This window comes from Pollachius pollachius (genome assembly GCF_949987615.1).
Source record: "Pollachius pollachius genome assembly, chromosome: 5".
NCBI classification, from domain to species: domain Eukaryota; kingdom Metazoa; phylum Chordata; class Actinopteri; order Gadiformes; family Gadidae; genus Pollachius; species Pollachius pollachius.
The window spans coordinates 8120374-8145314 of record NC_136938.1 but is presented as its reverse complement, the minus strand read 5'-3'; the positions used below and the strand labels follow the sequence as shown (position 1 = coordinate 8145314).

Here is a 24941-nt window from a genome sequence, read left to right as displayed (position 1 = left end):
AGTCCCTGGCCCAGACTCACGACTCATAGAACCAAGGAGTCATTCATCAACGCTTCAAACACTTCACATTGTTCAATCGAAGTTGAGATGAGGTTTCCACTAAGCCCTCGAGGTGACACGAATGTTGTTGTTTTTTCGTGCGTACCTTTTATAATTAAGTGTAATTAGTACATTTTTGGGTGCCCTTTTAGTGAAAGTGAGTTTGCGTGTGATTGGCAGGCAAACCACCGTGTTAAAAATGGAGGAGAACAAAAGGGGAGATCTCTAGATAGATACATAGAGAGATAGCTGATAGATAGTTAGATCAATTACAGATAGATTAATTGATATAGATAGATAATTATTATAGATACATTTATCTCCATCTATAATCTACCCCATCTTGTGGCAGCCATTGAGTTAAGGAAGATTCTGCCAGTTTCTATGGGAAAAGCCTTCACTGCAGTTCCTGTTAATCTTTTAACATAATTACGCAGCCTATCTTGTATAAAACTGATATGATTGCTTCACAGGTCGCTACACTTTGCTCAGGCAACCACTATTGTATCTTAACTCCACCAGACTGGCGCTCCTTGTTTCACCATGAGTCAAGAGGCTTTCAACGTGCTCGAGGCCAGATCGATCATCACAAGGAACACAATGTGAACTTGCGAGCTCATGACGGTATCAAGAGACTAGTTATTGATAGTCTGCAGTGCACAGATATGGTTGTCTTTGATACGTTGTATAGTGAGAGAGAAGAAATAAAGAGAGAGAGAAACTTGGTTTTAACAATCTGAAACTCATCCAAACCCTGTTCGAACCAATCATTCTGATTTACAATGTCAAAATCTTTGTCGAGATCGGTGGCTTGTGGTGAAAAACAAAGTTCCCCTTGTAAACATTTCAGAGGCGATATGGAATAAACCGCTAGATGTAATGTTGATAGCGTTGTAAACAGCAGGCTGACGACACCACTATGGTGCAGCAGACACACTTTGCCGTGACTGAGATGACATGAAAGATTGGTCACAGTCGGGGATGTATCAGCGTTCCTGGGTCCTCAGGTGACTGCCAGTGTCAGAGCTGCTGTCTGCTAGCGCTGGTATCAGTGACGGGCTGATAAAAAGGAGCGGAAACAGACCCAGTCGTAGGAGGCCTTTTGGTGACAACACTGTCAGGGGTGGAAGTTTTGTGTGTGCGTCCCTGCATTGACGTGTGTTGTGGGGGTTGTAACTCGGGTGGGTGCCTGGGGTCTTTTGAGGCAACATGCTTCAGCATGGTTTTCCTTAATCCGGTAACAATGTCCCAAACTATGTTTTGGGGGGATTTTCAGTGATTTATCAACCAACCATACAGCCAATGTGGGCAACACTCTCGAATGCAACAAACATTTCAAAAAAAGAGCAATTATGAGATTGCAATGTTTCTTAGAATCAAAGTTATGCTAGGCTAGCTGTAGGCTGAAACTGAGGGGTTTGCGCATGCAGCCCTCCGACATCAATGCACCAATTAGTGGTCCACAACATCTCATGGCCCCATCACTAGGTCGCAGTGATGTTGCAGATGCATGGTGTTGCTTACAGGCAGCAGATGCCTGGGCATGTTTAGGCCTTTAGAGTTGTGATGTAGCCGGCTAGAAAACAGTAGCTTCTTATCTTTGTCGCGAGTTTTAAGCTTAAGTGTATCTCAATTAAAGCTCACGCCAAAACAAACAAAACATACAGGCCTCTGCTCGCTATCATGACACTAATAGCATGGAACACAGAAATGTTTGGTCTGCAGACACCATAGACACACATCCACACCTACCCACACACGCACACACACACACACACACACACACACACACACACACACACACACACACACACACACACACACACACACACACACACACACACACACACACACACACACACATTCATTCATTCTGCACGTATTTGAAGTGTTAGGATTCTGTGCTAGCTTCTGCTATAAATACAACGACATGGCTATTTGCGGCTTTAAGGCTTGACCATGAACAATACATAATATATAATGCAGAAACAACTATCATATGTGTGCTTATATAAATTGTTAACGAAACAGCACACATTCATGGTCTATTTTGTAGTGAATTGGATTTGCATAAATTTGCATCACCATGAAAGTGGTTACTAGTTCATCTTAGCTGCATGTGACTAAGAGGAAGCAAAACGCCTCGTATCATAGTCCAAGTACTCCACAATGAACAAATTGTATATTAAGTAGAAAATATCGTAATTACCAACAAACGCGAAAGAAATGAGTATTCCTTGAGATATGCTTTATGTTTTGATAGGAGCCCGGCCACGTGGCAGCTGCTACAGAACTGTATTCACCTGAGACATAGTGGGTTACCCTGCGTACAGTGTGTTATCAAGCACAGCAATTTTAAACAGACCCCAAATCATCTGCAGCTTAAGACAATCTGGCTTTCCATGAACAGTAAAGAAAAGCGATTGAAAAAAGTTTTTCAGTTTAATTGTTCATTATTTAGACGTTTAAATACTGACTGGACAGAGTGCCAGTGATTTGTTGTTCATAATTAAAAGATAAACTGTTAAGCTAAGCATGGTTAAGTTTAACAATCTATTGCTCATTTTATTTCCAATGCAATTGGAAAGTGGTGACATCTCTTAGAAATGAATGGGTATAAGCATGTTAACCTTTTAATCAGTGGCTTTAAAACCCTTTAACCCTTCATTTGAAAATATTGTTAAACATTTGTGAAAATGTTCACTAATCTGAATCAATATGCCCTTAATAGCAATACAAAGGCTAACAGCATTGAGCACAACCCAGAAAGTAATGCCTTTAGAGTAGGTTAATATAGACATATCAAAATATTTAGCTCATACTGGAGCTAGAATAGAGGCACCCTCTAAACCACTTGAATCCCAAGTGTGAGTGCAATCATCCATAAACATGAGATAACAAAGACCTATCTCACTGTCGGAGAGTGCTTTACACAGTAGTGGCGAAATGGTGGTAATTTCAGCTGCTGAACAGCTTCAGTTATGGTGGAAATGTGTTTAGTACTCCAGCCCTAGTAAATACAAGAAATATAACATATTTACATGACAATGAAGAAGCCAATGATTATGCAAACAGGGCAATGCTTGCATGCTTCTTTAGATTTTCCAATTTAGATCACTGAATAGAAACATCCATAATAACCATTTCTGAAATTCAACATTTAGAAAGAGAAATAAAGAGTTTGATTTACATGACTTGACAATCTGATGCAAGTTGAATAAGTCGCTGTCTTCTTCCTATTCTTCAACCTTCTCCAATACTTCAATATGACACAGAGGCACAAGACATATTAAACATTTACACAGAGATGGATTTCCATTCATCTGTATTACAGACAATGCCACTCGCTTGAGGCTAAGCCATGCACTGAACACACTCGTTTGTTTGATTGCTGTGTGGAGCCGTCAAGCCTGTAATGTATACAGTATAGAACAAATACACACAAATGCACAAAACTATAGGTAAACAAATGATTACCGTCACTGCTGAGCAAACAAGACAAGACAAATCTAGAAAGGACACAGTTGGTCAAATGAAAGGAAAGCCCATACATTACTTTAATGAATATGATGTGTTTTGCTGTCAGCTCGCTTTTAGCTTATGCACGATGATGCACACAACAATGCCGTCTTGACACGCGCCCCAAAGCTCTATATTTCATCCTTATTGCTTTATGATTATCTTCAACACAGTCTCAGGTTTTTTCTTTGATCCATCCAGTTCCATCTAAACCTTTTATCTTCCCTCTACTTTAATCTGTTCCCCTTTTCCGTCTTTAGTCAAGTCTTTTTCTTTTTGTCTGTTTCTGCCTATCCACACAAGTTTTGTGTGCAAACTAACTAACTAACAAACTAACTTATTAACTTATTGTCCTCCGTTTTTTTGTCCATAAGCATGTTAGGGACAAGCAAAGCATTACATGTGATTGTTCATCATCTCCTTCACTGCTGGTTTCTTGGATGAGTAGTCACATGCAGGATCAAGCTCTTTGTTTCTCGCTAATAGGTTCCCATTGTTCCACAAATACCCTGAACATGAGACTAATGGGGACTTTGTTCAAAACCTTTTTCTTTGTAGCTGGTCAGAAATTAAATGAGATGAAAAGAAGAGTTATTTTAAATATTCTAAACCTTTCCTCATCAAGGAATGGACAAAGAAGGGATATGTCTACCTTATGATTCAAGCATGCACCATATGGCACAACAAAAAAATAACACCCTTCTCAGAAGACTAAATCACTTTCTATCAAATTTTGACAGCAAACATGTACATTGTTACTGTATTTCACACAACTGTAGTGACCATAAGCTCCATATGGCTGATGTGTAGCGTGAGAAGGAGAGAAATACGGAATGACACATGTACAGAGTACAAAAACACAGTTTAGTTAGTTCACACTATTAGCAGATGAATCAGACTAAGCAGGCTAATAATCCAAATCTGGTATCTTAGCTTAGTGACGCTATTAAAGCCTCTAACAGATGTTATAACCAGGGTCTACAGTGTAATCCTAGAACTCAAACCAGTCCAACTCCCTTTTCTAATTTCCTACTGCTGATTTAGCTAAAATAAGACTTTTAAAAGTTACTGATGCAGGTTTCAGGTTTCCGATTGAGATCAAACACGCATCTAACCAGCGGATATTATCACTTCTGTCCAGTTGTATTTTAATATTCACAACATGGTTGTCCTTGGCTAATAATAAGTCAAATATGATTTGACATGTTATAGACCCATCGTTGACAAATGTTTAATAATTTATCATATTTCTTTCTTATAATATGCAGCTCACATTATATACATGGCTGAATGATGATGATATAAAAGCAGATTTTCTAAATAATAAGCCTGCATACCCTTCTTATTTCCCTAAATATTAGATAAGAAGGGAGATGAGCATGTTGTTTAGCTAATACTATGCCCATCATGATGCATAATTAGTGGAAGCAGCTAGCGAATACTAATGAGACAAGAAGAGTCAAGACCATTATAAGATGCACCACCCGTTACCTTGTTTACTCTAAAATGCTAAAGCTGGTTCAAACAAATTCCCAGAAGGATAAATTATCCGAATCCCAACACTGGAAACAGGAAAAACAACATTTATCTGAGACATGATCAAAGACATTAAAGTTGTCGTCATCCACAGTGACTTAAGATCGGAGGGTTGATAGTGACACGCTTATGTCACCATTAAACCGCCTCTAATATTTCAAGCTGCTATCCCGGTTGATTTGGTCTTTGAATGATAGTATGATTACAGCCCGCAACCTGAAATGAGTTTGACACCCATGGGATTTCCTGATGACAATTGCCTTGCAAGTAAATCTAAAAAGAAAATAACTTTAATCAACTGTGAATCAACATGTTCAACCTAACATTGTAGGATACGACCAATATATCGGTGGCGATAATATCGGTGGCGTTAAATCGGCCGGTATTTGGGTTCTAGAGTTCAATCTACTGGTTGTTCCACCGTTAAAGGGCTGCTTTTCTCCTTTAATAGCAAACAAGAAACCACATAATTTGCATGCTTAGTGTCACCGGATATCTGAAAAATCAATCAAGGTTCTCCCCAATTTGAATTTAACTGGGGTGGGGTTCTTCCTATATTCCAGCGTTCTATGTCCCCCAGATTAAGATGAGATTTAGATGGGAATTAAAGTAGTGCTGTGAGCCAAAAGATAATTCGCCAGTGCGATTGATGTAAAGAAATTATCAGTAGCAACATTTCAGCCTACAACGTTTCAGGCAGTTTCTTGACATCATTGTCATCATCAGCATTCCTTATTTACAATGATATTGTAAATAAGGAATGTGCATTTGGCATCGGACGCCATCCAGAATTTGATGACAGAACTTGTCAGATTGGTTTGCGATGTACTGTTTGAAGTAGGGCTGTGACGATAAGCGCCTCACCGCAATACTCTATTTTCGTCTTCATCATTCAATATTTATTCACACACAGTACACAGACAAAAAAGACAAGCATTAAGGAAAAAGTTGGGAGTTCGATTTGAATTGCATGTGCTAATAGCGAACACACTTCTTCTATGTGGTGTTGCCCATGAAGTTGACTGTCCCGCAGCCAAAAGTCTTGTCACCTGTGTGAGCACATTTTTGTTTTGAGCAAGACGCGAAGGGGCAGCCAGGGCGTTCAGACAAGGCAGTAGGCCACATTTGCAGAAAAGGTATCTGTCCCTTATCTAAGGTCACATTTAAGGATGGACCACCCCGCGGCACTGGCCAGACTTTGCAGCAGCATAGCTGCCTCAGGTAAGGGTACAACCTCAGGCTGGCAGCGACAGTTGGGAGCTTTTGCGAGAGGAGCAAAATACCAACTTGACAGCAATCAGTGGCGAGCGCTTACTGACAGCGTCACTCACTATTTACTAGAAGAATCGGTTCTATTCCGTACCGTTGAGGAGCCAGCGTTCAAACAGTTTGTAAAGACCTCATTCATTGACCGAAGATACAGGAACGGAAACCCCGTAGACAATGTCAAAGAAACTGAACTTTTGTAGGGAACAGTTCTAAGTCCACTGTGATATTCTCCCCAGGCACGTTACTTAACAATGACTGAACTATTCAAGAAATTACATGACTTAGTTATTCATAGTTCAAACTATTTTCTACTTTCTTGAAATTGACGGTCAATGAAGATTAACTATTGCCTTGCTAAATCGTTTAAGTAACCAATAAGCCAATTGTTTGTTTTAGTCAGGCTCAAATAGAAACACTACTTTTGGTGCTGTCAGCACAAAAGATACATTTTCCTCCAGGGCTTACATGTCTGAAAGGTCTTTATTTCCATCCCTAACACTAAGCCTAACTAAATAATTGTTTTTCCTAAACCTAACCATGTATTTTCTCATGACTCAATGTCAAGTCTCAAGACCCAAGCTCTGCCATCTACTAATAAAATAAATAAAATAAAAAGTCAGTATAATTTGAATAACTTGGAAAAGCGACTAGTGATCAAACTAAAAGTACTAGGCCCTTTTAAATGAGTGACTAGTCCGTTCTGGGTTCAACCATTCTGGTTGAATTGAACCATTCTGGGTTCAACAGTTCCCGCAATCTGAGTCCTGGTAAGGTTACGGGAGCAGAGCAACATCCCTCCATGCACCTACAGCTGAACATACTCATACACATCTGTGTGTGTACGTGTGTGTGTAGTGGTGAGTGAGTGAGAGTGAGTGAGTGAGAGAGAGCGAGAGAGAGAGCACAATAGAGAGAGAGAGAGAGAGAGAGAGAGAGAGAGAGAGAGAGAGAGAGAGAGAGAGAGAGAGAGAGAGAGAGAGAGAGAGAGAGAGAGAGAGAGAGAGAGAGAGAGAGAGAGAGACCGGCTCAAGGCACAGCGGGTTGTTCCAGGACAACATGACGGGAGGGAATGCACTGACGAGTGACCAACCTGCAACCCCTACTTGCCCCTCTTCCTCTCTCTTTTGTTCTCTCTCTCTCTCTCTCTCTCTCTCTCTCTCTCTCTCTCTCTCTCTCTCTCTCTCTCTCTCTCTCTCTCTCTCTCTCTCTCTCTCTCTCTCTCTCTCTCTCTCTCTCTCTCTCTCTCTCTCTCTCTCTCTCTCTCTCTCTCTCTCTCTCTCTCTCTCTCTCTCTCCCCTATCCCCTCCCTCTAGGGTACAGTTAACTAATCTCTTCACCCAAAGCCTGCTGTAATCCTATGGCATATCTTTGGCAGCTAATTGCCTCTTGAAGTGTTTCGACATATACCAGGAATTTAAATCAGACACACACACGCACAAGCACACGCACATGCACATGCACACACACAAGCACAAGCACAACCTCACACACTACCTGACTCTCGGAATGATGAAAGCACCAGGCGAATCAAAACCTACCTGGATTCAATAAATGTACTAAGTGTTAAAGGAGTTTGGAAGGATCCGGCTCACAATTTCCGGTTTTGTAGGAAAGACAAATATATCACAATTTGAGCAAATGGTGAGTGACCTCACAGCATATGTTTGCAACACCATACAATATGCTATACCAACATGTGTTGTTATTGCAAGCAGATGGTATGTTTAAAAATGACATAAACGGCTTTATATCTTAAGTATCCACTGATACCAATACTGATCTTATCGTTAATTAAAAAGCAGAATAATAGGCTAGCCCATTTACTTACTTTGTCAAATATTAATAAATATATAGACACATGGACGAATTGTATGCCATTTTACATTATATTACATATATTCACATCAAGCCCGTAGTTGTAGTGGTCCTGTGGATCTGCCTCCCATTGAAAAGTCAGTTCTGAATTGACAACAAACTAAACTAACTATTGGCTTCGATATCACATCATAAGGAGTTGGGAAAGAAAGAAAAGGATTAGTTTCGGAACTAAGCATAGACTCCAGCCTTCGCGCATCCCTAATTCATACGGAAAACAATTTGTCATCAGTGGAAGTGTGTAGGGAATCACACTCATTAACACATCTGAAGTGAGAGTATGAAGATGCCAGATATAATTGATTTCAAGGTTGGCTAAAATGTAAGGCAGCTTGCTTTGAAAGATGTATTTTGAGGAGAATACAAGGTTAAAGGAGCCCTTCTAATAAATTTATATCACAATGTCACCTTGGCCCTCTCATTGAAACTTTGTATACCAAGAATTCCTTATTTGACTCTTACAGGGCACCGTACCCTTCTGTTAAAGCGTGACCGTTTGGAGGGAGAGGTTGAACTACAGCTGGCTTCCGTCCAAGCAAAGGTAGATTTACCAGTCCGTCCATATAACATATGCATATATGAATAATGGGAGTTTAATGTCTAGTAGTTAACATCATTGATACTTTTTAATGGTCTCCAGGCATCACTGCATGGGCGTAATGATTTGGGTTAGGGATGGGCAACGATCGTCGAATAGTGGAATAGTCTGAGTCACGTAGAACATCGAATAATGAATGCGACTATCGTTATTTATTACACGGCTCTTCTCAATGCTGTTGAACTCTTCGTTCACTTGCATGGGCGGTGAATATTTTTTTCTTTTCACATTTTTTTCCGTCGTAACACTCCGCAAGTAGTCCGGTAACTTCAACCCCAGCGTGCTCGGTTGCTAAGCGACGTCAACGTCTTCGGCGGACTATTTCTCTGCTGATCAACACTACGAATGCTGGTAACAGCATTCGTGACCAAATACTTTGGTCATAGTTTCCAAATATGATAAAGACGTGTCTAGTTCACGTCATGCAGGCTGTGTTCAGTAAAATAAATAGCGATCTGTTTTCGGCGCATGACGGCCTATCTGCCTAAGCCCACGTTGAAATAATTTTGATGTTGAATGTTGATGGCGCAGTTGTTGAAATAAACAGATTGATTTCATACAAATCATAGAAGCCTTGATGGTTGTTGTTGATTGACCGATTTTAGAATATTACTCGAATACTTCTCAGCGAATAGCGAATAGTATGTTTGTCAGAAATGCAAATCCCTAATTTGGGGGAACAAGTGCAGGAAAAGGTCTGCCTTTCAAACACTTTGGCGGGTTGAGAAAATACGCGCTGAGCAATTTCAAAAGTAAGAACAACAGCGAAGGCTAGGTATTATCAAGCTAGAATGACAAACAGAGTGTGGGCAACAGTTACAGACAGTGATACAGGTATGTAAAAGCATTTTCTGTTGCAAATGTATTTTTAAATGACATGTGATCAACCCAATGTTTTTTACAGGGGAATACACAGTATGAGAGGCTGGGTCATTGCTTCTCGTTCATCTTTGCTTTGGTGGTTTTATCTCAACCATGTTGCTATTCATGCTTCTGCATGCAAGTGCAGGTGTGCTTGTTCACCAGCAAGCAGGTGCCACAAGACGCAGTTTAGAATATCAATTAAAGTTTTCTTTTTGTAATCAAACATTTAAAATTATTTTGAAAAATCTTGGCATAATTGAAGAAACTGACAGAAATATACACTATTGTCTATTTTTGAGCTACATCATCATTGATAAATTAATTCAATAAATCACAACCCGAAATATATAACATTGTAAAACAAAATGAGGGCAGTGCTCGACACTAAATAATTTCAAAAAGATATCTGTTGCTCTATAGAAAATAATTTCAAACATATCTTTTGCTGTGGTTGATCTCTGCATCCCCAGGACTGTGACATGTGTTGGGATGTGTTGGGATTGCATTCCAATCGCGCCACAACCTGACTAATATATATACAACGGTCTGCGAGACACGAGCATCGTGTTTGTTTGTGTGTGTGTGTGTGTGTGTGTGTGTGTGTGTGTGTGTGTGTGTGTGTGTGTGTGTGTGTGTGTGTGTGTGTGTGTGTGTGTGTGTGTGTGTGTGTGTGTGTGTGTGTCCGGGTGTCCGTGTGTGTGGTCTTAGTAGAAGTCCATATGAAAAGTGAATGCAGTTAAAAAACATCTTAAGTTCGGCAAGTGCTGTACTGTAGGGAGTTATAAAATTAATACAAAATGTCAGTTGTAAGAAAACAATAACCTTTCATGTGCAAATTTTACATTCAAAGTTTGAATGTGGACCGTGCTTATATACCTTGATAAGACTTCATTACAAAAACCAGTAAAGCAATATCAAAACACTTCAACAAACATTGACCATCAAACAGAATTGCAAACTTCCCAATAATCAGACAAATAGAATAACACTAAACATGACATAGCATAGGCCTATGTCAATACGTTTTTACCGATACACTGTATTTAATATATTCGAATCACTGGAAGGACGTGGGGATCGTGTGGTCCCAGTGAGAGATGTGTTGTGGTATAGGCAAACTGTCATTATGTCATGAATGTTGTTGGAATGACTTGCATTTACAGTAAATAGTTGTCATGCCATTCTGTAATGTCAGGACATGATCATATGTTTGGTTGCTATGTGTAGGCTACCAAAGTGAAGTTGGATGCAATGTTATTAATATCTTATTACTGTGATACAGTGTTTATGTTTCGATCGATTATGCCAACGCTTCAGGCGGTGTTGTAGGCGCGTGTGCAATTTAGAGCCCACCAATAAAACTCGATATTTGGATTGCGAAATCAATGTGATTGCATTTTCAGAAAAAAAAAACTAAAATATAAAAAAAACGCTCGGCCAGAACACCTTTTACAACACGCAGCGTATAAAAACACAATAAAAAAAACAAAGCAACAAGGCAAAAACATCTACCCGTCTCTTACCTTTCATGGCTGAAATCACAAAATACATCGTTAAAGTCCAGGTCCATGAGAAAGAGGCCCAGTCACGCAGAGACTCCGTTAAGTTCCCTCTCTAGATCTCGTTCTCTATAGAACTCTCTCAGTTGTTGTGCGTGTGCGTGTGTGTGTGAGTTTGTGTGTATCCTTCTCCTGAACGCTTTCTCTCAGTTGTCTGCTCGCTCAGAACCTCGCAGCTAAACAGCATGAGAATCCTCGTGCCCGGGCGGCAGCAGACGGCCCGCCCCCGACCCCGCCCACTCGGATGATTGACGGTGCAGGGAGCCAAATGAAGTGTTTCACATGGAGCCGCTCTGACAGGCCGCTCGTGTGAGCGCATTGAGAGCGTCTGAAAAAACAACAATCTCGTTTTTCCGTTTGAATTAAACTGAGAAAACCGCAGCTATTCATATTAAATATTTATGTATGTTTATGCCAATGTTTACTGTTGATGACAAAACATAAGCACATTTTTAACCTACACAGGCCTTAACAGAGAGAGAGACAGAACAAGAATTGAAGCATTTTTTGAACTTGTTTCATATATTACATATACGTTGCAACACTGTGATCTTCACTTATTATTATTCTATGGCATTAAAAATCTCCCAAAGGTCACAGAACGTAATGGAAATGGTGAATGTGTCCCCAACCAACCAGGTTGCAGGGTGGCGTGTTCCAGAGTGCAGTGGCATTTACTTTGTGCAGTTTGCTAATTGCCCCCAACATCATCCGTTAGTCCCAAATGGGGTTCACAACCTTGGACGTTGTACAACCTTCAGTTACACGGTTACCTGAAACCCCAACACAACGATCCAAATATTAGTTCATAGGGAAACATTTTCTAAATTGTGCTTGGCCAAACTTATTCATTCCATGGATGATATGAGGAATACAAACAGATGAGTTATTGAACTCTACAGATGATATGAATATAAACAGATGTGAGTAATTCAACTCCACAGATAATACAATGAATATAAACAGACTGGTCCCCTGTTTAAATCTGCCTCTTTAGGAACGGAACAACTAATACCGTGGAAACTCCTCCAGAATGAGGAACAATAATCTCTGTCACCTGTGGCAAATGGCTCTCTTAAGAACCACACTTTACAGCCATCTGCTTAGTCTTTTCTCTCTCTCTTGCTCTCTCTCTTTCTCTATCTTTCTCTCTCTCTCTCTCTCTCTCTCGTGTTTTCTCTTCCTCTCTCTCGTGTTCTCTCTCTCTTCCTCTCTCTATCTTCCTCGCTCTTGTGTTCTCTCTCTCTGTCTCTCTCTCATGTTCTCTCTCTCTTGTGTTCTCTCTCTCGTTTTCTCTCTCTCTTCCTCTCTTATATTCTCTCTCTTTCTCTCTCTCTTTCTCGTGTTTTCTCTTCCTCTCTCTTCCTCTCTCTATCTTCCTCGCTCTTGTGTTCTCTCTCTCTCTCTCGTTTTTTCTCTCTCTTCCTCTCTCTTTTGTTCTCTCTCTTTCTCTCTCTCTCTCTCTCTCTCTCTCTCGTGTTTTCTCTTCCTTTCTCTCGTGTTCTCTCTCTACCTCTCTCTATCTTCCTCGCTCTTGTGTTCTCTCTCTCTGGCTCTCTCTCGTTTTCTCTCTCTCTTCCTCTCTTTTGTTCTCTCGTGTTTTCTCTTCCTCTCTCTCGTGTTCTCTCTCTCTATCTTAGTCTCTCTTATGTTCTCTCTCTCTCTCTCTCTCTGTCAGAGAAAATAAAATGGAAGGGTCCTCCCACCTTCAATGCCAAATGGAAAAACAAACTGGACACAAACAAAACACATATTTTGCAGTAAGCGGATGGTGTGTGGTGTGGCGGACAGGCTGGGATTGGGGTTGTGCGTGGTGTGTCCCTCTAGATCCCCAACACCGAAACAATCAGGAACCAATGTTGGGGTGATTTGAGGGCACTCTGCCCTCAAAGACAGGAGGAGGGCATTCAGGGTAATGGATCTCCCTCTCCCCCTCTGTTCTCCTCTCCATTTCACATCAACCCCCTCCCCTCCTCAGGGTCCTGTGTTTGAAAGTGTGCTTCTTTCACTTTCCTTTCACTCTTTTTGTTTTTCTGTCTGGCCTGTTTTTCTGTTGTTGTTGTTTTGTCACCTCTTTTTGTGTCACTTTGTTTCCCTCTCGCTCTCCCACGCTCTCTCTTTCTCTCTCATCTCATCTTCATCTCGTCATTCTTCCTCTCATCCCACTGGCTTACTACAACAGGTTTAAAGTAGCATGTAGGTTCAAGGCTAGTGAGCATGTTGTATCACCCAGACTGAACGCAAACGTTGTATGTTGTATTTCATGTGCGTCTCTCGTTGTGATTATGTTCCTTTTTTTGGTGGTCACTGAAAATGTCAAATTAGCATCAACAGGGTAACTGTTTTCCCACACAATCTCTTCTCCTTCTAAAGTGTACCTTCTCTAACCATATCGCTCCTCATTCCATAACATGAAACATGACGTTAAAAACATCTTATGTCTGTATGCCTCATCTAAGTGGTGTACACCACATTTGCAGCTCGGAAACCAGACAAATCTGCAAGCTTGTATTTTATTTGCTCTGGCATATGTGTGTGGCCCCCCTCCTGTTCAAACTGATTTCCAGCCGCGTAATCAACGTATCAGATTTATAAATCACAAAGTTATTAAATAGTAAGAGCAATTGAGAGCGCAAGAAACAAGCATGCTGCTGTGAAATATAGCTGGAAGGAAAAACACATCAACCATACAACTGCACCACTCCCCTCCAACCCTTTCCCCCCAACCAACCCACCCACATCCTAATTACCTGGCAACCTGTCCCCTTATGCCCCCGCCCCCCTCCCCCACCCGTACCCCATCTGCCCCCAGAATGACAAACCTATCTCTCAAACAAACAGGCTGATGAAGAAAGCTCCATGTCGGTAAGAAGTAGGCCAGCCTATAATTGCTCCAATAAGTAGCCGTGGTGGAACACGGGAGGATCGTATCCCTCTTCACCGGCTACACCACCGCACCTATGGACACGGCTTGGCTTGGTTAGTAGGTCAAATAAATGATGTTTTCCAATGGAGTGAGTGGATCTTAATGTTTGTGTGTGTGTGTGTGTGTGTACGTGTGTGTGTGTGTGTGTGTGTGTCTCTTTCTCTATTGTTTCTTGATTGTAGCACTTGAAAGCAAATGCTTTGCTTATTTTGTGAATTAGTCTTGTCTTAATTGAGTCCTGCACTTCATGTGATTTTCTCATGGCTGAATGCTTCTACTGTAAGTTGCTTTGGAGAAAAGTGTCTGCCAAATAAATGTAAGGTTATTGTGTTTGTGTGAGCGGCTGTTTATGTGTGTATGCCTGTATGCATGTTCATCAATATGCTCTATGTGTGTGTGCTTGTCTTCGACGTCTGCGACACAGCACCAGCAGTCTCTGTATGAGACTAAAGACTGCTGGTTCGAGCTTGGCCTTTTCCTCGCATGTTAACCAATGGACTTCAGGGAGACCCTCCCCCCCACCCCCACCCTGAAGGGATTTGATATATACTCTGCATCGGGCTGACACACACATCTCGCTCTCTCTCTCTCTCTCTGTCTGTCTCTGTCCCTCTCTCCCTCTCTCTCTCTCTCTCTCTCTCTCTCTCTCTCTCTCTCTCTCTGTCTGCTTAGTGTAGGAGTTGGGAAGCACACTGTAAAGACATAGGGGCTGTAATTATGTCAAAATAGCGGGACTAGCGAGACTAGTGGTCTTATAGGAGCAGAGGTCAGAAAGCAATCATAGCAGATACTGCCTGCTACAAGAGAATCATTTAATGAATATAAAGTCAAGAATGATTTTTTAAGAATGACTTTTATGGAAAATTGAAATGAAATTAATCTTTCAGTATCTTGCAAGTAGTCAAGTATATGAGGTTGATAGTAGAGGGGGGCGAAATCATGGCAAATTATTCTACTTTAGGTGAAATAACATTTTAAACCAGAATTCCATCTAATCTGCACAAATGAATCATGTTGAGCCAAGTAATCGCTTAATATTCAGTGACCTTTGATGAAAATTGTGCTTCTGGGAAAGGGAATCTTAGCCGCTTTGCAGCAGATACACAAATGAGATTTAACAGATGGGTACTGGTTAGCCCTTGTAATGACTAAACAAATAAACCTAATAATAGATGTCTTTGAGCCTACAAACTGCACTTGATGCATGCAAAGTGTGAGAATATTTAAACACACTTCGGTTTTGCCTAGCCATGGAGCGATGCAAACATTGTAGGTTAAATAATGAATTAAACTTGGCCTGTATGATCTACTATGGCTATTGCTATATTGGTACTATGTGTGATTGAGATGTTGAACCTTTGACTCTGAACTGTTTAGAGCAGGACACATCCATTTCATCAAGGCCTCATTCTGTAACAACGCGAGGCAGGATGAGAAATGGGGGGAGAAGAACCTCCTTCCACATATCTTAATCCCTCAAATTAAATGTCTAGGTAATTAACCTTGATTCTGATTGATCTCCTTCATAGCATCTTGCCTTCCCTGAGCCTCCTCTGTTTGTTTGTTTTTTGTCTTGATGAATGTCGTACACATTCAGTGAATAGTATTCTTCATCTGATTCAGTTCTTTGTTATGTGTGCTTCATTTAACAGTGCATATATAAGATATGATGACCCAAACCTGCATAAGCTAGAAGAAGGTATTCTCTCTCTTTCACCCATCAGTTTCAAATCTGCCCAGTAGGTTGTGTTTGTATATCTTAAGGCCTTTTGAAGACTATTGACGGATTATAGAACTAACAAACTTTAGTAACTTGTATCTTCCTGATGTCTTTGAACTGAGTGAGGAAGAGAAATCCATAACCCTGCCTTGGCAGCTGCGCCGGGCAGGCCACATCAGTGGAACGGAGGACACACACGCTCCGAACGTCGAGCTCTATTGAGAACTGAGCAAGGGCAAATGGAACAGAAGCTGGGCCCAATACGGCTCCAGCCCCACCTGTCCTCGGCAGCCATCAACACTCAAACAGGGGAGCACAAGGCTGATAAAAGTAACAAATGGATGAGGGTTAACAATGCTGTGAAAATGAAGAAGAAACTCACAGGTGAAATATTACGGACAGCGGAAAGTGAATTAGAGAGGCACCGTTCAATTTCAAGTCCAAACTCTGGGCCCACGTTGGCTTTTACAACAGGGGTGGGACAAAAACAGTTGGAGACGACACAATCTGCAAGAAATGTGTCGTTAAAGTGAAGTACATGTGCAACACAACAAACAAACAGTACATAGCCGTCTTGTTCGCCGCAAAAAAAGCAAAGAATTAAAGCCAAGGGCTACCTTTGTCCATTCAGTCTAGTCAAAAATAAAGGTTTTCGCCAAATACACCTGAGCCAAGATATGTCACACAAGTCGAAAAACTAGTTATATCTGCAAGGTTAACAAAACTAGTTTGTAATGCTTATTGTTAAGTAGAATAAACACTGAAATGTTTCCAGGTTTACATAAAACAAGTTGATTTCTTTTAAGCCTGTTATAGCGGGCAACATGATAGTATTGAATCGCCAGTTACTCTGTGATTCCCCTCTCTCTCTCTCTCTCTCCAGGCTGCAAGGACCGATTGAATCATGATTTACCCTGTGATTCCCCTCTCTCTTTCTCCAGGCTGCAAAGACCGAAGCCCTCTCTCTCAAAATTGGACCAATTTAAAAGATTGTCGTCTGCATTAGTCACTTAAGTCTTAGAACAAAAAGGATTGTAGGGGGTTGAGGTTGAAAAATCCTTAAGTCATCCTTTAAAATGAACAGAATGAAAATTAAATTGAGACTACAGGGAGCACTCATTCATTTTAGGAGCCCTGTCCCTGTGCCAGGCCCAGGGTTAAGGTGTCTCTATAGGAGAGTTAACTACGGACAGAGTGCAGTGTATAGATATTGTATTCCATCCAACATCTAAAGCCTGTGAGCAAGTGTTTCCGTTGCGCGGTGGGTTCAGAAAACCCTTGAGCAGGCAGATTTTGATCTCTTCCCCAGGAGTGGAGGGTAAGTGAATCTCTCCTTTGAACTGAGCCGCACATCCTCACCCTCGGAGCAATCCCCCCCCCCCCCTCCTGTTCCGATGGCTCCTCCGCTCCCACCGAGCCGCTCCACACTGCACACTGTCAGGGCCCGCTTTGATTCCACCTCAGGGAAGGTGCTGGGGCCCGCCTCTCTCCAGCGAGGTTGCAGCGTGTAAATGAGGCAGCGCAGGTATTTCCTACCAAGAGACTTTGAACTCACGCTTCCCCTGAGATGGGGCTGCTTTTGATATTCCCTTCCTTTAAGATAGTTTGGAGATATCTGTAGGCCTAATTAGAACCCTTATTAGTGGAGAGCTGAAAGCACATCACCCGTTTGGTGGGCAGGACACCATCATCATTATTTTACCTGGAGCCGGACCCCGGCTTCGACAAGGGGAGCCAGGCACTCTGATTTATAGCCAGGGGGATGCCCAGGACGTAAGTGGAGGAGGAGGAGAAGATGAACGGGGGCGTTAGCAAAACGAGACGTTACAGAAGGAACGAGAGAACGGAAGAAAGAAAGAACGAGAGAATCGAAGAAAGAACAAGTCAGAAAAGGAAAGAAGGAAGGCGAACCAAAACACTAATAAACAGTAAACAAACAGCAGCAGCACTGTGGGGATTAGAGAGCTGTCTGACTCCAGGGCATTGACACTTAATGAAACATAAATGTTCCATTTACATCCCAAACAAAGATGAGTTTCATCTAATGTAAATCACTGTCTCAAACTTCATTACATGATTCACATTGCTCAATTTGAGTGGGAAACAGAAATCAAGATGACAAATGAAAGCAGAAACTAATGTTGTCTACATGTATGCAGTGCTGGAAGAGACACTGGCCAACACTCTCTCCAGATCTGCAGTGAGTGGAGCCCACATGAACACAGTGTCCTTCACAACAGATCAGTGCATCATGCTGTGGAGCAGGCAAGGGACTCACATGTATGAGTCTTCTTCCCAGCCGCTGAGACGCCTGCAAGACAGAGAAGGAAAATAATGAAGCAAAGACATTCTGATATGAGGAATTGACATTTCACTGAGAGTTAAAGGAACATGAAAGTAAAGGCAAATTAAATGGCAAGGAACTTGTCTTTCAGACTAGACCCACCAACGATAATGACCATTCTCTCTGGTTGGTTTCCTGCGCCCCAATTGATCATAGATGATGAAAGCCAGTGAAGATGTCTCATTTTAAAATCGATTCTCATCTCCCAGACATGCAGTGCTTGAGAAGAGCTGCAGTATTAAAAGGCCAGTACTTGTAAAAGTGAAAAGTAGAGCAGTGTGTATAGAGAGCACAGACAGAAGCAGGTGGTTGGCCTGGGCTCCAGAAGGCCATGGAGAATGGGCTGTACCTCGGGCACAAATATGCTGGGCCACAATAACATGCTCTACTGATGCCTGTCACAACTCACACAATCTGGCCAAGGTCACACTGTGTGTGTGTGTGTGTGAGAGTGTGTGTGTGTGTGTGTCATGAAGGTCATACATAAAAACAATGTTGTAAACATAAAGAGAGAGACAGCTATACTGCATGGTTTTGTGTGTTAGTGTGTGTGTGTGTGTGTGTGTGTGTGTGTGTGTGTGTGTGTGAGAGAGAGAGTACCTGAGTGCTTCATCTGTTAGCATAGTGCAAGTTATTCAGTTTCTACATATAATGGTTCTTGTAGTATTGAACTGTAGACATTCCTAGTATTTTCTTTTTAGAATTTCCAACCTCTAATTCTAAGTCTGACAACCATTCAAGTAATTTTTCAGAGCATGCTTCTACTTAGAACACATCAACAGAAAACCATTAAACAATGATGTTAAACTTCAGCAAAACTGTTGGTGGACAGTTTGACTGTGCAACAGTCAGTCCTCTGTCTCGATGACTAATGCAGGATGGAAGGGGGGGGGGGGGGGATGTGGCATTCTACAGATGTTCAGTGCTGTTACCTTCGGCCATCTGGCTGTTCACCCTCATCAAACAGACTATGTGAGCCATTCAATCAATGTCATCCATTGATGGTGGAATGCGACCTCAAGCTCAACAGAATATGAGTAATTTGTTTTGAATGATTTTTTTTTTTAATGCAAGTCATTTGTCTTAACTGGACATTGAACAAATCCGACTTAAAATATTCAATATTCCGTGTGAAGCCGCACAGCACTTGGCAAACCATGATTTGACAATTTCATCAAATTGCTATGACCAAAGGTGTGAAAATTAACGTTTCCGGGCTCATCAATTACCATAACATCTCAGAAACACAAATCTGTCATGAAGGTCCCTGACCCCCAGCCAGCTTGCCACGCCCTACCCCTCCCTGCCCCTCCTGCGGCAGGCCAGGCTGACCCAGAGCTGGGTTCTCCAGCAGCTCCTGGATGGGGCTGAGGAGCAGGGGTCGGGAGGAGTCAAGGTGGGGTGAAGGGCGCAGAGGAAGGGTGGTTGATGGATGTGAAGGATGTGGGGAGTTGGTAGTGGGTTGGTCAAGGGGTACTGTGGGGTTGTTAATGGGTGGTGTCTGTGGGAGGAGGGGGGAAGGGGGTCTAGGGGTGGTTTAACGGTGTGGATAGGTGGGGGTAGCCGGGATTGTTGGTTTGTTGTGACAGTAACAGAGGCAGCCTTAATTTAGACCGTTGTAATGTTGTCATCGTCCCAAGTGTTGCCTGTGTACGGGTGTCCCCTTTATGTGTAGGCTACGGTACAGTTCGCAGCTCTAAGTGCATTCATTTAGTTCCTTCGGCGGAAGACATGAAAGGAGAAGGGTTGCACGAATTATGTTCGTAGCAGATTATTTGCAGGATTTGTGTGGGTGTGTGGGTGTTCAGGATGCGGGGTCTGGGGGGGTGTTGAGGTGGAGGGGCCGTGTGGAGTCAGCGTCGGGGGGGGGGGGGGGGGGGGTGTCGAGGAATGGCGTGTCGCTCAGTACATGGGTGATGTTGGTGGGCGGGCCCCGTAGCGAAAGCTCTGAGTGGCCGTGCCAGGGCCAGCTGGTTTTGTTTGGGGGGGGAATCGGCGTGGCAACGCAGACACGTGACGACCCGTGTCCAGCGGGGTATTTTCAGGAGCATGCTTTGGTGTCGAATGACTGGCAGCTTAAAGAGACACCTATCACTACTGGACAGTTGCTGCGATTCGTGGTGGTGAAGAGTTTCATGCGCTCCGTTAAGTTTCCTTGAAAGTGTCTGAAACTACAAGTACTACGGAATACGTCTGAAACTACAAGTACTGATCCTGTCCTGGTGTCGAAGGGGACTCGTGGTCTAGCGGCGACAGAAATGGGTTCTCCATTAAGGGCTGCTGCTGATTTCAGCCAGACATGGCCAGGCCCTCCACTGCAGAGGGGATCGCATGCATGCAGACAGACGCACAGACGTGCGCACAGCCGCACAGACGTGCGCACTGCCGCACAGACGTGCACACTGCCGCACAGACGTGCACACTGCCGCATAGACATGCACACGAACACAAGACTCAAGAGTAGTTTAAGGACAGCACCCCGGATGACCCTTCTTTAGAAAGGTATCAAATAACCAGAGTTAGAAAGGGGTAACTCATGAGAGAGAGAGAGAGAGAGAGAGAGAGAGAGAGAGAGAGAGAGAGAGAGAGAGAGAGAGAGAGAGAGAGAGAGAAGGGAATAGGGACCATATCGATTGTGAAAGAGTGAAGAAAAAAGGCAGTGGGAAGGTGCAGTGGGAAAAAGTGAGGTAAGTGGGAAAAAGAGCAGAAAAAGGAGTCCAAAAGACTCAAAGTCACTATGACTTTTTACATACATTTATTTTTGTCTCTCCAACCCCCACCCCACCCTCTCTCTATCTATCTTAATAATGTTAAAAAAAAAAAGAAAGAAGATCATTCTAATTTTTAAAGCACTTAACCAATCTGTAGAGAGGGAACTGTCATGGGGCCCTTAAAAAGCTAAATTACTTGTGATTCCCATGGCAGTGTTATTTCTGGTAGCATTTAATAGGTTATTACTGGGAGTCTTCCTGGCAGCATTAACAAACCTCCAAAAGTTACTGCTACTGCTTTCCGATCTTCACCAAGGAATTTAGGTATAAATCCACAGTTTACCCACAGCTTCGCTGATGAGGACAAACAGCACAGACTCGATGTAAAAATACAAACACCATCTTTCTCTGTATGCAATGTGATCCTGTGGAGGTCTTTATTGGACCTGAGTATACGTAGCCCACAGAAGACCATTCATATTGCCTGTACCGTGGTCCACAAATATCGTGTCCTTGTGCTTTGTAAATCTATATCCATTCGGGTATTTCACTTAATACATATTTTTAACATGAATTTTCTGTATCGATGTTCGGTGAGTAGTGCCACTAGGAGTGATACTTTTCAGAATGAGTCACGTCCTGTTAAGGCAGTGAAATCTGGTTCTTTGCTATAACTCATTCCTTTCCTGTGTTAGATTAGAAGAGAAATGTGCAAGGTTTGCACAAATACCCACCACAGTCCTCGCTCATGTTGGTGAATGATGGTATAAATGTGGAAGCCACGGCCTAGGGGAAAAAACACCTAAAACAACAAATGATTTTCGCTGATTTCATTGATCATCAAAGGCCAACCGGAGAAGCCAATGTGAATTAACATCGTGCAAAAGATCTTCCTCAGCAAAAAAAAGAACCTGCTTTTCCCTTCCCTAATTTAGCCAGTGTTGTTGTTCATCTCTGGTGACCTTTGACAGGCTCCAAAATTAATCCTGTGTACACACCTCTGCTTTAATATTTCAAAACATTGAAAGCTCACCAACACCGGTGCAGGGTTTAATCACTGAATCTAGGCCAGATTGGAATATTCATTAGCTCGGCTGTTTTTTAAATCCAACATGAAAGTTGCTTTATTCAAGATTAGGACTACGACTTCTGTTCATAATGAAGGAGAGATATGTTGAGGAATTTCATTATCTTAAGGCTTGTAAATAAAGGAAAACATTCATACTGGCTCTAAACAAATAACACATTTCAAGTAATGAGTCCCCAACGCCCAAAGATAGAATCTGAACCAACGTCATGAAACCCAGTCCTTACGAAACCTTGTCATGCAAAACAGAGTGGTTCAAGCCAATGTTTGAAATATGTTCAACTGTATCACGCACGGTACATAATGCACTAAACAGAATGCTTTCCAGTCCAGCGTGCTTATTTATTTAGCTGTGTGACAACATGGATGAATCGCAATATGGCCAACAGAAGGAGTAGGCAGTGAAGAGACAGGCACAGACAATGCTTTTGAATTATTAAAACCGGTTGGCTCTTTGAAATACGGCATCAGAGTTCTCTGATCATCAATTATTGTTGATCAAATTCCATAAATGGCGGTAAATATTTAACGTGTGTGAACTTGTAAGGTCTTAACGTGTAGCTTTCAATGCAGCGCCACATCTCCACTCACAGAATGAGTGGTGTGGATGAGAGCCATGGGAATACGTTGGGGAAGTCCACCTCTACCGTTTAACGAAGGACACAACTCCTTCATTACCCACTTCAGTGAGCATTTACAATGGAGGGCTAATGGTGGAGTCTGACACGTTATGTCTTTAGACATTTATGAGAGGTTAAACATTTAAAAGCTGAAGAAATGTGATTCACGATAAGAGTCCAATCATAACAGCCCAGCGATGATGAAACCGCGAACACAAGGGGTTACCATGGTGATGATCATTAATGACAGTAAAATATGAATGTTCGCAGTTCTTTATTTTCGGTTCTAGCTGTTCATTTGACTGAAAATGCTTCATGAATAACAAATGATTGCCATGTGTTATACTTAAGAAGATGCATTTATGAATTGCAAGATGTTGAGTAACTTTGTTTTTCTTTAAAATATTTATATAGTTGTTGAGCAAAACATTACGAAATATGTATTTCCTGATCTTCTAAGGCAATGATGACGAATGTAAAGCCTTTTCCTCTTTACCCAAGTATACATTTTAACGAGCATCTGCCCTTTAAAAGCTGTCAAATTGTAATAATTATCCAAAAAAGCAACTGTCTAACGCATAATGATAACACGCAAATACCATGAAAGAGAGGCCAGGTTCTTACTGAAATGGCCTGATATTACCACCATATTACCAGTACTACCCATCCACTCTCATGAGTTGTACCTATGGTAAACAAAGACCACTGTTAATCTGAAGGCCGTTTGCAGCACAAAAACCTCTCTTCCGGCTGGCTCTGTGTGGCCAAAGAGGCAGATCAGCTTTCGTGAATATTTCAACAGGCCTTTCATGTTTCTGTGCACCAAGGGAGAAAAAACTCCCAATCTTGTCTGTGTAGGATTTCGGTGCAGGCTTCAAGGCTTGCTACATATTTGTATTGGATTTTTTTTTATCTTGCGTAACTCTGTACGTATGTAACTCTAATTTTTTTTGAAGTGAATTAAAAATAATAATTTTTCTCAACGGGAACAATCTGGTTTAATAAAGGTTTAATAGTCCCCACAATAGCATTCATCGCCTCTCTTCTCATCCATATACTCTATATTCCCAGTGGAGCTTGGGACACCGTATTTCAGCCTCAGGTCCATTGACAGTGCATTCTGCAGCGGATTTCTTACAGGGGCTGCCATAGGATACTCTATTATTGCTTAGGAAGGTTCCCTATTGAGTTAATTGACCGGGAACTAAGTATCCAAGTGGCAGCCATGGTAAGAGCTGTTTGAATTCTCTAAATGCTAAGGAAAAGTGCTTCAAAGCTTCCTTTCCTTTTTAATCTCCTTTAGCATCCTTTACGAAAGTTAAGGAGATAAGGTCAACCCACAATCCCTTGCGGCAGCAACACTTAAAGCAACGACCCATCCGACCGTTCACAAAAAAAACGGATCAACATGACCGAGAAGGGTCATCATGGAAGTTACCGTTGCTTACCAAGCATTTAACACCTTCTGCAATATATTGCTAATATTTCAAACTTTCAACAATATGTTAAACTCATAGGCGAACTATGAACATGACACTACTGTTTTTGTAGAAAATTATGTAGTTAACGTAGTTGCGTAAGCTACGCTCACTTTGCAATACTGATTACTTCATTTTGAGCGTAGTTGTATTGTCAGCCTTTAGGAATATCAATAATTCATCTTTATTTAGTCACAGATGCGGAAACCTGCATTAAAAACCTTAAACTGTATTATCTCTTCAGCGGGAAAAGAAATGCAGCCACATCAGGCTGGAGGTAAGATTTGTGGGTCAGAGTGTTATTTTAAAAGGGCATGGTGAATTCAACTAATTCAGACCTACAAGCAGATGGTGAAGGGTATTGTACTGGAGAGGCAGGTGTCTGGCATCCAGATGTCCAGAAAGTGGGACAATTTAAAAACCAAATACGAGGTCAAGAGAATCATATAGCTGGGCACTGAGGTGGGCTAGTGTTTACGGATATAATGTTGTACAATAAACCTACCCCAACCTTCTATATGGAAATGTATTGTGCCTATGAATTAGTTATCTACACATTTCATTAACCTTTTCATTAATCTTTTTGAGGCCAAAGCTAATTATGAGTAGCCACAAAGAATGAGATGACAGAGATTGAATGGAGAGTACTTCTACTGGCCCAACGTTTTATTGACTATCCGATCGCAGGCACGGTCTGTCCAGGGGAGGTGGGTGGTGCGGTTGGGCCCACCATGGTTCCACCCCTCAACGCAATTTTTCAATTGGATGTGTTCAGCTGTGTGCCGCATGCCTTGGC

The 24941-nt window shown here is 42.0% G+C and overlaps 1 protein-coding gene across 1 annotated transcript in view; it reads right to left on the bottom strand.

Annotated features, from left to right (window-relative positions):
• LOC307076262 (nuclear receptor ROR-alpha A-like) overlaps window positions 1–24941 on the bottom strand; it is a gene marked incomplete at both ends in the record, with an annotated part of 87917 nt that overhangs the window by 20523 nt on the left and 42453 nt on the right. The window contains one exon of the mRNA XM_079737197.1: window positions 18184–18216. Coding sequence (XP_079593323.1) covers window positions 18184–18216 — 33 coding nt within the window. The remainder of the gene's footprint in view (window positions 1–18183; window positions 18217–24941) is intronic.